At 50.8% G+C, this 15410-nt stretch overlaps 1 protein-coding gene across 1 annotated transcript in view; it reads right to left on the bottom strand.

The window, feature by feature from the left end:
• The window catches only part of Dock2 (dedicator of cytokinesis 2), a 407762-nt gene that overhangs the window by 40941 nt on the left and 351411 nt on the right, over window positions 1-15410 (bottom strand). Inside the window, exons 36-41 of the mRNA XM_047555786.1 lie at window positions 13372-13412; window positions 11202-11292; window positions 10328-10447; window positions 6896-6985; window positions 5272-5376; window positions 2465-2606 (exon numbers count right to left, since the gene is read on the bottom strand). Coding sequence (XP_047411742.1) covers window positions 2465-2606; window positions 5272-5376; window positions 6896-6985; window positions 10328-10447; window positions 11202-11292; window positions 13372-13412 — 589 coding nt within the window. The remainder of the gene's footprint in view (window positions 1-2464; window positions 2607-5271; window positions 5377-6895; window positions 6986-10327; window positions 10448-11201; window positions 11293-13371; window positions 13413-15410) is intronic.

The following is a 15410-nucleotide window of genomic DNA, read 5'->3' as shown; positions in this document are numbered from 1 at the left end:
AATTGGAGCCTCTGACATAAGCACCTGGGGTGCCCGGGGACTGCAGGGCTGGACTGTCCTGTCACGTGGGATCCAGGCAAGGAATCGTGGCAACAGTTCTACATAGACCTTTGCTTTTGAATATCTCCTGCCACCTGGGTGCAACAGTGAGAAGACAGGGAACCCATCCCAAATTGCTTGGCCACTTTTTAACAAGTGAGGGCAAGACAACTGAGTCCAAGATCCTGGTGGAAAGCAGGCCTGGACCCTAGCTCCACTGCTTCCTCCCTGTGACCTTGTGCTGCTGAAGATCTTGGAGCCTCGAATTTCTTAGTAGCAAAGTACAGAGAGCACCGCTGACCTGACCACTCACAGGATGGCACGTGTCAAGGGGCTGGGGCACGGCAGTCAGAGGTCAGCACATTCTGTTCATCAGCTTTTCCAAAACTGATGGTGCGACAGAACATGGGTTTTGAGACAAAGAGATCTCAGGATTCAAATGCCAACTTCATCTCTGACCAAATTGCTTTCTCTCTCTGCCTCACATATTCCTTCTCTTGGAAAATGAATACCCGTCTTGCAGCACTTTATGGGGTTTAAAGAAATAATGGTTATAAAGCACTCTGTCTCACCGAGAGGACGGTTAGCAAATGTCAGCCCTGGCCTTCCTACCTGGCTCCTGGCACCGAACCAGCCTCAGAGTCCCAGCTACGATGACGTGGCCAGGCACACGGGCCCCTCCCCAGCCGTGGTTCACACCAGCACAGTTCACACCAGCATGTTCGCCTCGCAGGCCTTAGCGCGCTCCCTGTCTCGCTGTCACTGTGCCCTCTTCTGCCACCAGCGGGCCCCACCACCAGTTGCATCTCTTCCTGCAAAAGCCCATGCAGAGCAGGCATGAAGGGCAGGCAAGCATAATAAAAAGGTTACAGATGAATATTTATCACCCCAGGGAAAAATATTTGGATTAAGGTTTGGCAGACTGAGCAGACCAGCCACACAACCTGTCAACCCTGTTTTAAAGGCTGTAACTTAATCTTTGCTAAAGGGCGCAATGCGGGGAGCCAGGCTGGGTCATTGTGCTCCCTGGCTCAGCAGCCAGCCCTGCACCCTGCCTCCTGCCCGGCGCCGGTGCGGCTCCTGGCCCTGGGAACACCAGGTCTGCATCCTGCTCGCTCTCACTGCGCCTCCCCAGCATCTCTGTCACCTCTGCCCTGCTCCGGCACACCAGCCAGCCAGCTGGTGCCTACCTGCTTCCTCTTGCTTCTCTGTCTTTCTCTTTTTCTCTTTCTCTCATTTTCTATTTCTTTCTATTAATCAACACACCTCTCCCGGGGTAGGCTGGGTGCCAGGTAGCGTGGGCGAGGGCCACAGCACAGGAAGGAAGGCCTCTTGGTGCTGACTTCGCTACCCTCAGCTCATGTGCCTTCAAAAAGCATGTGAGAAACAGATTGAGGTCAATTCTCCAAAGAAACAAACAGGGTGTGAGAAGACAGGGTCCTGGGGAGGCCAGAAAAGGCCACTTTACAGAAGGTGACTGAGGAAAGCCTCTCCAGGAGGTGAAGCCAAGTTAGGATCTGACAAGTGAGCAGAAGCCAGTTGCCTAAGGAATGGGGGAAGGGCATTTCATGCAGAGGGAACAGAGAAGGCGAAGGCCTAGAGGTGGGATCAATTGGACCTGTTTAAGCAACGGAAAGGAGCTGGTATGGCCAGAGGGAAAAACAGGGGACAGCCTTCAGCTCGGCTCAAGAGTCTGGTTTTATTGTAACAGCAATATGGGGTCATTTCAGTCCTTGAAACCGGCTGTGCTCCTTCCCACAGTGTCCTGCATGGATCATATCATATAAACAAATATTTAATAGCCCAATGTGTTGTCCAGTCCTGAAGGCAGGACTCCTTTTGTAGACGTAGCCTTGTACGATGCTTGGCAAAGAGTCTGAACTTCAGAATATTCACTACAAGAAGGAATGAGTGAGAAGGGACAGAATGACTCAGTGTGCTGCCTTAGAGTGGACAGTCATCCTCAGTACACCTGGGGATTGGCTCCAGCTGATACTGAACTCCCAGGATGTTCAAATCCCTCACATAAATGGCTGAGTAGTCTCACATCCTCCTGTACATGTTAAATGACTTAGTAAATGACTTCTAATACTTTTAAGTCATTACAGTACCTAATGCACTGTAAATCCTAGGTAAAAAGTTGTTACACCGTATAAGGGAATAATGTCAATAAAAAAGTCTGTACGTGTTTGGCACAGACTCCATTCCCCCCCAGATGTTCCGTCTGTGGTTGGTTGAATGCAGGGGTGCAGCACCCATGGATATGGAGGGCTGACTGTACTGAAATGGGTTCTTTGGATCCCACACCGGACACTAAAACTGGCACACCACAGTGATTTGGGCAGCAGGTCTGAGCTCTGTGGGCTGAGGTCCCCACAGCACTGCTGATGCCCAGCCCTGTGGCTGGGACCTTCTCCAAGGATACACTGGCCGGGAGCAGTCTTCACGTCGTCTCCAGGGGCGGAAGTGGTGTTCATCTTCTCCGCGTTGGGGAACTGGCTCATCAGCTGCAGCTGGAAGTCCTCTCTTCGCTCGTACTCCTTCCCTCGGTAGATGAACACTTTGTTCTGCAAAGCAGTGACACCCATCAGAGACCCCAGAGACTGGTGACGTGGAGCACGTGCCCGAGCACAGCGGGGAGGCTTATGAAATGAGCAGGGGGCTGTGGGGACCTCTGACGTCTCCCTCTGCCCTCAGCTTCCCACCAGCAGAGGGAGGAGCTCGGCTCCCTGGCCCAGCTGGGCACCCCACTTCTTTAAAGAGCTCCTTTCCCAGGGAGAGAGGAGTGTGCACGCAGGCGCTTCTTTAAAGCATCCCACATGCAGCTTCCAGAATAAGTTTTTTGCTCATGTTTCACCCCAAGGCACCCACTGTCCTGTTTATGTGGTCACGCCATTTCCCTGCTGCCTTCAGTGTGACATGAGGGCTGGGCTCGTGGGGACCACCGTTCAAGGTCCTCTTCTCCTGACTCCAGGCCCTGAGCTCCCCAGGACATTCTCTTCACCCCTCCTCAATCATGTCAGCCCCGTCTAGACCAGCAGTCCTCAACTGGGTGTGTTCGTTCCCGAGGGACACTGGCCATGTCTGGAAACATTTGTCGGTTGTCACGCTGAGGGTGAGGGGTGCACTGGGAGCTAGGGTAGAGGCCAGAGATGCCACTTAAACATCCTGCAACACCTGGGACAACCCCTACAACCAAGCAGGATGACCCAAGATGTCAACAGGGCCAAGGTGGAGAAGCCTTGGTCTAGACAACATCTGGGCCATCTGGGCCGCCTCAAATGGTCCCAAAGTTCTTCTGTCCAAGCCCACGTCTCTCTGACCTCTGTCACCTTCCAACCCTGGCATCATCAGAAGAGCCTAGGAGACCTTTCAAAATCCAGATTCCTGACCAGTAACAATAATGGCGGCAAGGATATGGGGAAAGGTATGTTTGCACATTGTTGGTGGAATTGCAAATTAGCACAACCACTTCAGAAAGCAGTATGGAGATTCCTCCAAAGACTAAGAATGGGACCATCATGTGACCCAGCTAACCAATATACTATAGTGACGCACACATGCTAGCAGCACGATCCACAATAGCTAAATTATGGAACCAGCCCAGGAGCCCGTCAACAGCAAATAAAGAAAATGTGGTCTCCACACACCATGGAGTTCTACTCAGCCATAAAGAAGAGTGAAATTATGCCATTTGCTGGTAAATGGATGGAACTGGAGAAATAAGCCAAACTCAGAAAGTCAAGGGTTGAATGTTTTCTCTCCTATGTGGAAACTAGAGAGAAAAGGGGAATTTAAAAAGGGGGGATCTTGCCAAAATAGAAGGGAAAGCAGTCGAGTAGAAACAGGGAACCAAGAGCGAGGGAGAAGAGGAGGGAAAGGGGAAGGACAGGGGAATGGAGTTGACCAGACTATCTAGGTGCAGGTACAGATTTACAATGGTGTGCTCCGATTTTATGTCTAATGATAATGTATTGATTTACAATAAAGAGATATAGAAGGAAGACCAATAGAGCAAAGGGAGGGGTCCTTGGGAGGGAGGAGAGGAGGGAGAGAGGAAGGAAAAGAACGTCCAGATTCCCAGGCTGCTCTCCAGAGTCCTGAAACGGAGTCTGCAGGAGCTGCGCCCAGGAACACATGCTCTGAGCAAGTTGCCCAGGGGACCCTGAGGGGCAGTCAGTGGAAGACCCCTCCACTCCACCCAGGAGAGCCTCCTTGTCTGCCCTGACGGCTGGCTGCTCATGGCCTCACTCCTCGGCCGTGACTTCCACTTCGTTGGTAACCATGGTGATTCACCTCCTTGACTGCGCTGGAGGTCAAGTGAGGTCAGGGGTCAGGTCTGCTCTTTCCTTCGCCTCTCCCTGTCCCCAGAACAGAACCATAAATTCACAGGCTGGAAGGAAGTTGACAGGTGACCTAAGCCCTCTACTCGGTGGCTAAACAGGCCCCTAACACAGTGATTCAGAAACAATGCTCCAGGGCCCCTGAGGGTCCCCAAGACCTTTCCGGGGGCTCACAGAATCAGAACCATTTCACAATAGTTAAAAGCTGTGTTCGCCTTTTCTACCCTTGCTCTCTCACGGTAGATGGTGGAGCGTTTCGGAGCCTACATGATGTGTGACCACAACAGATGAGAACCTAGCTCTTTTCTGAAGTCAGACATTGAGATTTGCAGAAATATAAAGCAATCTTGCTTTATTCCCTTATCTTTTAAAATTGGAAGATATAGCTACTTTGCCTAAAAAAATTACCATTTATGTTAACAGGGGTTGGGTTTATTATTGTTATTCTAAAATAAATTGCCAAATATTTTAATCTTTTCCTTAGTTTTCATTTTTCATATGGTACATGTACATAAAGAATCTAAAACACAGATAGTCTCTGGAGTCCTCAGGAGCTTTTAAGAGCAAAGAGATCCTCTGACTAAAACTCGTGAGAGCCACTGCTGTGTGGTGACCCCGGTAGCGGTCATCCTCGGTCTCTCTTTGAATTCCTGGTTCTAGTAACGGGGGCTCAATGCCTCCCCAGCTGGTGTACAGCAGGCGACTGGTGCTGGTGGCTCTGACGGGAAGTGAGGCTGAGGACCCCCGGGGACAGTGGCAGTGCTCGGTGGGTAGAGGAAAGCTTGGCTGCTGAGCTGTGAGTTTCCGAGCACAACCAGATCCTCAAAGGACAGAGAGACCTCTGAATCGCCAAGGCTGGCCTCCCTCGCAGAGCCAGCTGCACACTCACCCGCAGAAACGAGGGGAATCCCTGGCCGTAGTAGCCCACAGCAAAGTAGTCTGGCTTGGGCCTGAGGATTTTCATGATATTTTCATAGAACTTGGCCTGCTGGATCTGGAAGAAGAAAACACAGGTTGTAACAACTCAGATGTGCATCCAAGGTACCTTCAACCCAGAGGCCACTGTTAAGACCGACCTGCTGGGTGCACAGCGTAGCGCACCTGTGGCTGTGGCTGTACTGTGTTACCAGCAGCTTTGCTTACAGACAGCCAGGTGCCTTGCCAGTCACTCTACCTGTTCTCTTCTGTTTACCTGCATCCTCTCACAACCGTCCCACAAGTGTCTCCAGTTTGCAGCTCAAACAATGGCATCTCAGTGTGGCCAGGAAGTATGGGACTGAGTCCAGGCAGCGACTTCCAGGGGCACACTCTGCTCACACTTGGTGTGTGTTTGTGAGGATACACAAATGGAGGAGTGTCTCTGGGTGCCGATGTCTTCCTGTGTCTGCGCACTTGACGTATTTCATCAATCCCAAGAGGTGTGTGCTTCTTACATATCGACATCTCCCAAAACATCTTACCTTATACTTCATGGCCTCTTACAATTGCTGTTGGCCCTATAGAAACCCTGATGTGGGCTGTGTGCCTGAACGTGCACACACACACACGCACACACACACACGCACACACACACATGCACGCACACACACGCACAGCTCACAGTCAATGGTAACTTCAACTTGATGTGGTCTGGAAGGTATGTGTGGATCTAGACAGGAGCCAGTGTGACACAGAGCCTGTGCTTTGTGCAGGGGTGTGTCTCAGGGGTGTGTGTGCTTGTGCATGAAGGCACGTGTCCGGAAGGCACGTGTACTCCCATGTCCACAAAGGTCGATGCAGATGAGCCCGTGGGGCAGGTATTAAGTGCCTCCTGGTGCCAGCACCTGTGTGTGGATTTGCATCATACCTTACACGTTAAAGCAGCTAACAGCTTATTTGTTGTAAGGAGCTCATCATACCTGCACCCTCCCCTCAAAAAAAAGCTAGCGCCCCTCTCTTCACATTCAGACTCTCATGTCACGCTTTCCCGGAAACGCCTAGACTGGCCTCTCTCAGTGGATTGGGAAGGGACCCTGAGGTCTTGGCATCCAGGAAACGTGTGGGGTGTGGACAGGGTGGGGAGCAGCTGAATGCTCTGCCTTGTCCCCACAGAGGTCAACTCCCCGCCAGGTCCTGGGCCTTGGAGATGCTCCTGGGAAAAGCCAGATGGGGAGTATTTTAATGTGATTTATCTGAGCATCAAAAAGCACAAATTTGTGTTTTTATTTAATTGGTTTAGTGATTTGTGGAAGTTTTCCTGTAAATGGAGCAGTGTTTAATGGATATTCAGCAGCAGCAGCAGCAGCAGCAGCGAGCGCTGCCCTACACCACGCAGGTACTTAATGCTGCATCCAACTTAGTGGAAGAGACCTCAGCTCAGACTCACTCCAGCCTCAGGCCCACCTCCATTCTTCTATTTTCCTGCCCCACCTGGCCTCCTGCCTCCTTCTATGCAACCTCTGTGGGGAGAGGAGGCTGTGAGCAGCCCCAGGCTCTCAGCCTCCCTCGGGACCAGGAAGGACCAGAGGCCTTACCAGGTTCTGACTCAGCAGCTCGTAGTCGAAGATCTCCATCTCATACTGTTCCGCCAGCTCCTTGCACAGACTGATGGCCTCTTCCCACATCTACAGAAGGTCACAGGAGCAAAGGTTATGGGGACCCCAACTCTCTGGAGCCTTTTCTGAGGAAGCCCCACTGTGTCCCTTAGACTGAGCTGTAAGCCTCACCCAGACCTCGCCTCACACAGAGGGAGCCAGGGGCTTCCTGGCAAGAATGACCTTTCCCTGGCCTCTCATCCTAGTTTCTCCATGAATAATGGAGCAGGCGGGATACCTTATTTCCATGCTCTCTGCTTCTTCCTAACCGCTCTGAGAGGAACTGACGGGATCCTCATGGGCCAGGCGAGAATGGAGACTCAGGGAGGCACAGAGCCTGCCCAGACCAAGGGCCTACCCAGGAGCAGGGCTGGCACCCCAGCCTGGGCTGTCGCTCGACTCCATTCCTGTCTCAGGGATGCTTAGGCAATTAAACCTGTGATGACTTCAGCAGGGGGCAGGCTGGGCAGGGGGATGGGGGCCCCACCTTCCAAAGAGAAGGGAGCAAGTGGCCTGAGCCAGAGAGCTTCTGGGGATGAAGTCTAGCCCAGACCCTGGCTGCGCTCATGTCCAGTCCTGGGATCTTTCCCCTCTGGTTTCCTTGTGGGGGTCAGTATTGGGCGGAGGCAGAGGTGGAGATGGAGTATTAAAAAAAATTAAGGTTATATTGTAGGAGAGCTTCCCCATCTTTAAAAATAATTTCTCTTCTCTGTTTTAGGAGAGAAGCCAAGATCACCCACCATATTAGACTGAAGTGGGTCACCAATCTCTGCACACAGAAGGGGAGGTGCAGGGTGGGCTGGAGACCTGGCCACCTCCAGGGATACCCATTCCATTTCACGTTCAGTTTAAAATAGAAAATGCCCCTCACGGAGAAGCTGGAGGAGGCCAGGGAGGAGAGAGGGCAGATCTGGAAACGCAGTGTGAGCTTCCTATCAGAAGTGCTCTCTCTGCAGGAAATAAAACCAAGAGTCGCGTGGAGGAGCCTGGCTGTAAACAGTGGACAGCTTAGTGAGCCCCATAAAATGCTTTCTGTGCCAGGAGGAAGCAAGTCTGTGGGCTTCACCTGAACAGGAAGGTTGAAGAAATGCCCCTGGCTGGACCAGGGGACAGTTTGGCTCAGGTGCAGGTTGTCACCAAACTTCCCACCTAATGCAAACCGGGAGGAGAAACTCTGCCCATGGGTTAAGATCACCAAGAGACCATGGCAGCGGGTAGGGCAGGAAGTCAGATCCCTGCTATTCTTTCCTAGGTCTCCTGGGACCTCTGATGGTCACCGATCTCTTTGAGCCTCAGACATTCATTCCTGAGTGCTGCTGGGTTCTGGGCGAGGTTCATGGGCACAGCCATTGAGCAGATGTGCAGATGGACAATAGGTGGTCTCTACCCTTACGGGACATCAGAATGTAACGGTTGTATTTTGAGGGGTACAGGAGTTTGACAGGGGATGGGAAGATGGACATACAGAGTTGAGAGCCATTGTGTGTGTCTGCAGCAATGGGTCTTCCCGAGGAAGTGTGGAGGAAGAAAGCTGAATGGGGTGCTAAGGAGTTTGGGCTTCATTCTAGAAGCATCCACATAAGTGGTCTTCAGGGTGAGCTGTCTCCATTTGCTGCCTCCTCTCTGCTCCCAAATGCTTTGGCACCACCTTGTCCTCTCCCTCAATTTTGCACAACCAAAGGGCACCGTGCAAATGCTATAATGACTGGCATGCCTCTTGCGCTTGGCACACTCGGCACAGGGCAGACTGCTTTGAATACCTTGAGGAGGACAAAGTCCTACAGGTCCTTCTGGGTCTTTCCCATTGTGACTGACTTAACCAGCCAGCAAACAAACCAGAAGCTCTGATTTGACACCCAGTGGGGCAGGAGGTTCAAGTGATGGCAGAGTCTCTGCCCTCAAGAGGCTTAGTGTTGTAAATTATGAGATGGTCTTCTCCAACTGCTCAGTCCTGGGGGATTTATAAGCCCTTCTGCAGACATTACCTCATTCTATCTTTCCAGGGATGGTAGGGAGATCAGACCAAGGCAGATGCAATGAACTGCAGTAGCAGGAAGATCAAAATTAAGTGTTACTTGGTGTCCTGGTGAACTGAAGGAGGGCTTGCAACTCAGAGGAGACGCAGGGCTGTGGGTAAGCAGGAGGCTTGAGATAAGCCTGGGAGAGGAAGTGGCAGAGCCAGGTACCAACGATGACATGGAAATGTACTGGGTATACCATGCACAGTTCCTAACTAGACTCCCTGTGTGGATCTCGCCAGCTAATATCCACCCTACGGCTAGGGGGTTGGTGCTATTAGCATCTTACTATGATGGAAGGAGAACTAGAGTCTTGCAGAGGCCAAGAAAACTGTAGGTGGTAGAGAAGCAAGGAATAAAGCTCCAGAGTCTACTCCAGAGCCTGAGTGCTCAGCTGCCAGGCCACGTCCCCTGTGGGCTAATGGGAGCCTCTGGGCTGCTGCTGCCTGATGAGCCACTGGAAGTTGGAGCTGGGCAGTTGCTGGTTTGCCCAATTCCTGGCCAAACCCAACCAAGAACGCTTGCTGCTAAAGATCAACAATGGTGCCACAAGGCCATTTGCCCATTCGGTCCACTCAATTGCCCAGGATAAAGTCCTTGGTCCCTGTGTGTCAGGTTCTGTTCTGGCCACTGGCCATTCATCAGTGGACATGGAGGGTCTTTGCTGTCATGGCCTTCTGAATTGGGGAGCCAGACAATAGACAAGAGAAACAAAATGAACGTGGTGATGTCTGAGAGCGACCAGTGCTTTGAAGAAGGAGGAATGGTGACCCAAGGCAGGGCAGGGCTGCTTTTCCTGGAGGTGTTGGGAGAACCACTTGGGGACACGACACACAAGCAAAGCCCTGAGGAGCCAGTCTTCCAGCGGGGAGTGGGAGGAGGTGTGCTCCCAGCTGGGAAAAGCCAGTGCCAGGGCTCCGAGACTGGAAGCAGCTTGGCACGGAGCAGGTGCCAAGAGAGCTCCCAGCGGGGAGGCAGTCGGGGCCCAGCTCACAGAGGCCCTGCCGATCCCAGGAAGGACTGTGTCATTCATTCTAAGTGGAACTGGGAAGTGGTTGAGACTCCCCAATAAGACGGGTGATCTGATCACCCTTTTTTCTGAATGGAGGCTGGCAGGGCAGGAGAGGAGGCAGGGACTCTGCCTAGGATCCATCGTAGTGGTCCAGTGAGTGATGCTGATACTTGAAAGGGAAGGTTTCCAATCAAGATGGAGAGAAGATGGAAAGAAGGGGTCGGATTTAGATTTGCAGGGATAGCTGCCATTCCTGAGGATGGTTATGGTGTAGGGCTTGGGAGAGAACTGTCCTTCCCAGTGGCCAGGGTCCCCACAGAGAGGGGGGCAGGAGCAGATTACCTTTCCCTTGTCGAAGTAGCCTATGATGGTCTCATAGAGTGTCTCCTTCAGCTGCCGGTGGGTCTGGGGGTGCTGCTGGCCTGTCTGCATGACCTGTGACGCACACTGCTCATCGGACCACTGTGGAGAGGGACACAGGGAGTTACCCAAGGCCAAGGGACTGCCATGGCCAGTCGTCTCCCCAGGACTGAAGGACGGAAAACGCCCTCCCCACACTGTGTCCTTTCCTTCTCTCCTCAAACACTCAGGGTCCCTCTTGGGACATGAGTACCAGATGCTTGGAGATTGCTCTTCAGCAGCACCCATGTCCCAGAACAGACACTGACTAGGAGAGAGCTGAGTCCTGCAGACCCTGAGCTGGCTCCCTGTGGCTCTGAGTATCAATGGCCAATCAGGCAGACACTGGTCCCTTTGTAAAGCACTTCCTGATTTTTGCTGATGGTGCTTATTTGTTCCATTGGCTGTCTCTGTGTAGCTTGCAGGGACTCTCTCTAGACCCTGATGAGCCAGGGTCCCAGCTTTTCCAAAGCCAGTGGAGATCGTCTGACTTCATCCAGCTATTGCAAAATGTTCAAGAGATGGAAAGCAGTTCAGTGGGCACACTAATGGTTTATTGCTGGTTGCAGTTTGGATGCTATAACACTGCAAAATATATCTTGGGGGTTATACTGCTAGATGTAAAGGTCACTAAAACCATATGTGATCAGGGGAAGTAGGGCAGAAAAGTATCCTGCCAGGTCAATGTTTTGGGACTACTGATCAAAACAAAATTCATTTGACTTTTTTCCTTTTTTTTTTTTTTTAACTCTTTAACATGCTGTGAGGGCCCCACGGGGTTCCCTGCCTGGACCTCCTTCATCCAAAGGGACAGCACCTTGAGAAGCCAGGTGTGAAGAAGCAGTGTGTACGCAGCCTCTGTGTAATTGTCACAGTCCAGGTGAAGGTCACGGAGTTTGTACAGGTACCTGTTTGGGGAACAATATACCAAGTTACTAGGAGTAGTGAGAAGGAGGTGTTGGTAGGGATAGGAAGGAGTAACAGAACAGCTGTGCACCCCTGTAGGTCACAGGGGAACCTTCATAGTGACAGCAGCTAGTATTTGCTGGGCACCAGCCCCAAATGCCTTAGACTCTTAGAAGGCTGTACCCAACACTGGGGGAGAGGGGCCCAAGGGAGAGTCTCCCTGCTATAGTCAACTCCTGCATTGGCCAAGGCACTCTCTCCTCTTGCTATTAACCTTAGGGATTGGTCTTCTGTTAAGAGCCCAATGAGCTAGCTCACTTAGGATATCAAAAGTCAAATACCTCCAGATGCTGGCATGAGGTAGGCAGGGTATAGAACCATGGAGAGACACTCTCATGACCCTGGGGCTGGCTCCTGCCATGTCTAAAAGGGCCATCACCACCCATGCAGGTGACAGCTGTCAGATAGGATGAGGGTCCAGTGTGGCAAAACCCTCTGAGTTTTTTTAGGAGAAGGAAATTTTGAATTTTATGTAAAAATCTCTAGATTTTACAAATTTGGCAACTGATTAAAAATTGTTTTAAAATACTATGCCTGCCAAATGGAACAGGTTTTCAGACTATACCCTGTTTGCAATGTCTGGTTTGGGCAAATATGGCTTTCCTAGATAGGCTCCAAATCTCCAAGGCTTGCGGAGGTCTGTGATTTGCCATCTGTGCTTCTAAAATGGGAGGCAGAGGAAAGAGGATGGAGGGAGGGACCATATGCCAGCACGTCACCTATAGTATCTTGTCTCATCCTCAAAACAGAAGGTGGAATGGAAACGCTGCAGATGGGGAAACCTTAACCAATTCCTGGGTTGATTCGTCCAATGTAACAGAGAAAACAGGGTGAAGACCCCGAGTCCTTCGGACCCCAAGCTTGGTGCTACCACAGTGTCATGTCAATGATGTTATAAATGACCCAAGCTCAGGACAACCTACAGAATTATTGTTTGCCCCAAATGAAAGTTTCTACTTCTGTAATAACATTAAACTAAGAACCTAAAATATCTTCAGTAAGAGCAGACTTAGTTTAGACTTGAAGTCTCTGCCCTTTGACTGAATATATCAAAGGTCTTAGAATACCTGTCTCTTTAACCTTCTGGTTGATTCCACCTCAGGGACTCCTGCCTTGTAAGCATATACAATAAAGGTATATGTCCAAGAATTCTGTTGTTGTGCTGTTTGTTACAGAAAAAGTCAGAAACAACCTAAATGTTCAACAATGTAGAACCAGTTACATAAATTATAGTATGTTCTGGAAAGGAAGTTGAATGGTTTCATTAAAAATGATGTTAAAATACATCTGCTGACATGGGATTCTTGTCAAGTTAAAGAAAGAGCAAATAATAAATCATTAGTAATTCCAGTTTTGCAAAAAGTAATGTATGCCTAGAATTTGATATATGCACAAACACAGAAAGATCTGGAAGTATGTATGGGTTATGGGAACTTATTTCATTTTTTGTTTTGCTTGTCTGTATTTTATGAGTTTATTCTGTTTCAGTAAAAAGTCTATATTATTTTTGTAATGAGCAAAAAATAACAATAAAAAACTTTGCAAAAAAATATGAGATTCTGAGAAAAATTGGCAAAGAAGTTCTTTTTGCTCCAGGCTAATGTCCCTAAAACTCTTTGTGATATATTAAAACAAGTATCTTTTAAAGGCCTAGAAGGAAGCAGGCATTATGCAACTCTGTACTTCTCCCCTTCAGAACCCGGCTGACCTATGGCTGTACCGTGTTCCTGGACCAACCAGGGCTTCACATGCCAGTCAGCAATGAATGCGAACAACCCAGAGCTCACCCAGGAGAGGGGAAGAGCAGGGCCACGTGGCAGGTGGGAGAGCTCCAGGGGTTTATGGGGCAGAGTGTAGAATGGTCAGGGTTGAGTCCGGGGAACTGATAGGCATCAGAACACGCAGGGTCTGAACGCCAAGAGGAAAAGGTTAAACTCTATCCTGAAGGCAGCGGGAGCCCTCAATGGATGTCAGTAGGGGGGCAGCGCAGCAGGTCTGAATTTAGAAAATAAAAATCTTACCTTATGTACATCTCCTCCCGGTTGTTATCTTTGTAGAAATTCTAGATGGGGAAGAAAAGCAGCCATGAGTGTTTTGCTTTGCAAGGCTCTGAGGGTAGAGGATGTCGTGATGGAGATGAGAGGTTGCTGTTTGCTGCTGGGTCTCCTGAGATGGGAATTTTACTCTGCTGAATGCATTCAACAGCCTCATTGGGAGAATCTGTTTTGAAACTCACTTCTCCGACTATAAAGGGACAAAGGAAATGCCTCAGTCATCATATACAAGGGGATGCAGTTGAGCTGTCTTCTAGGCTGAGAGGTGGGTTTCCATGGTGGGGCCAGTCTGCTTTGATAAAGTCCACTTTGAAGGGCAGCCCAGCTTAATCTTTCAGTGCCCAGGCCTGTGGTCACAAGGACCTGAGTTGGAAAGAGAGTGACAACATCCCAGCAATAGTAATAGATCATAACCCCTGACAGCACAGAACTCTCCAGGGCTATGATGGGATTCCACTGCCAAAAGCATTTGAACTTGGCAAGACTTGGGAAGCTGAGTCTCTATTCCAGCACAGAAGCCATTTAGACTGGTAATTGTCCTGGGCTCCAACACCAGAGATCCTAATCCTGTGACATCTTTAAACAAGTCCTTATAGATTCTGAGCCAGGAGGTCCTGATCCACCCTGAGAGCCCTGCAGGGTGGGGGTGGGGGGAAAACTGGCAAACTGCTTTAACCCTCAGCTCTCCCCACACTCGGCACCTCTCCCCCATCCTGCCCTGATTCTTGACACCACATTCAAGTCCCATGTCCAAACCTATCAGGGTCTGACTGCCAAAGAACTGCCTACCCTAAGCTTTCCCCCAGGTCCTGTTCTGACAGCTAAAGGTCTATTTCTTCCACCAGCTTCTCTCTCCTTAGAAGCTTCTCTGTTCCTGGAAAACCCCCGCCGCCTTCTGCTCTTTCTGTAAATGGGGCCTCATGGAGATATTAGCACTGACTCCTTTCTGCTGTTTAATTCCTTTAAACTCCCCTCAGCATTCTGGAACATCGATGGCAATATCTAAGCTACTACAAGAGAGGCCGTGTTGACTAAGGGGAGGCCACACAACAGAACTGGGGGGATTGGACTTGTATTTCAGGAGCATTGGGAGTGACAGGGGGCTGATGTAATGGAGGCCACATAGGCTTCAGCCAACTTTGTTCATTTAAAACATTTTAAAGCTGGCCAATATGGCGGAAGGTAGCGCCTTGGCCGCTGCCACCCTTCCTGAGCCAATCGCCCAGCACAGGAGGGAGACTGTCAGGAGCAGGCCGGTGCCAGCTCCTGAAATAGAGGCAAGAGCTTGGGTTTGGCCTTAGCTGCTCTGCTAGGTTGGCCCATGGGCCTGCTCTAAGTCCTAGTTATTCGTGTTACTCCATCCTGCCGGGAGAAGGAAGCCAGCTCCCCAGGGGCAGGGCGATGAACTTGCTGCTGTTGCTTCCTCCACGTAAGAGACACGCTAACCGAGACTGGAGAGCATCTCCACAACGCCTGTTCTTTTAATATTCAGGGTAAGTGACAGCCCATGGGCTGTGTCCCTCTGAAACTCACGTTGCTGACCAGTCTGCACTGCCGTCTTCCTTCTGTGGGACGTATGAAGGGCTAAAGGGGATTCGTTATTCCCATTTCCCATATGAGGAAAGCAAGCCATGTCCTTAAGATACAGAGCTGCAGGCAGCAGAGCAGGGGTGTCAAGCCACATTTGTCTGATTTCAGAAGCTGTTAGCACCACCTCCCTGTGAGGAGCAGGAGTGAGACCCAAGCTAAGCCCACCCCCTGGACTCCGGACTGCGTGGGCAGGGGGAGACCCCCCTGGACTCCGGACTGACATGGGCAGTGGGGAGACCCCCCTGGACTCTGGACTGACATGGGCAGCTGGGAGACCCCCCTGGACTCTGGACTGACGTGGGCAGTGGGGAGACCCCCCCTGGACTCTGGACTGACATGGGCAGTGGGGAGACCCCCCTGGACTCTGGACTGCGTGGGCAGGGGGAGACCCCCTGGACTCTGGACTGCGTGAGCAG

This window comes from Sciurus carolinensis, chromosome 6, assembly GCF_902686445.1.
Source record: "Sciurus carolinensis chromosome 6, mSciCar1.2, whole genome shotgun sequence".
Taxonomy (NCBI): Eukaryota; Metazoa; Chordata; class Mammalia; order Rodentia; family Sciuridae; genus Sciurus; species Sciurus carolinensis.
The sequence above is the reverse complement of the archived record's forward strand: the minus strand, read 5'-3'. Positions and strand labels throughout refer to the sequence as shown.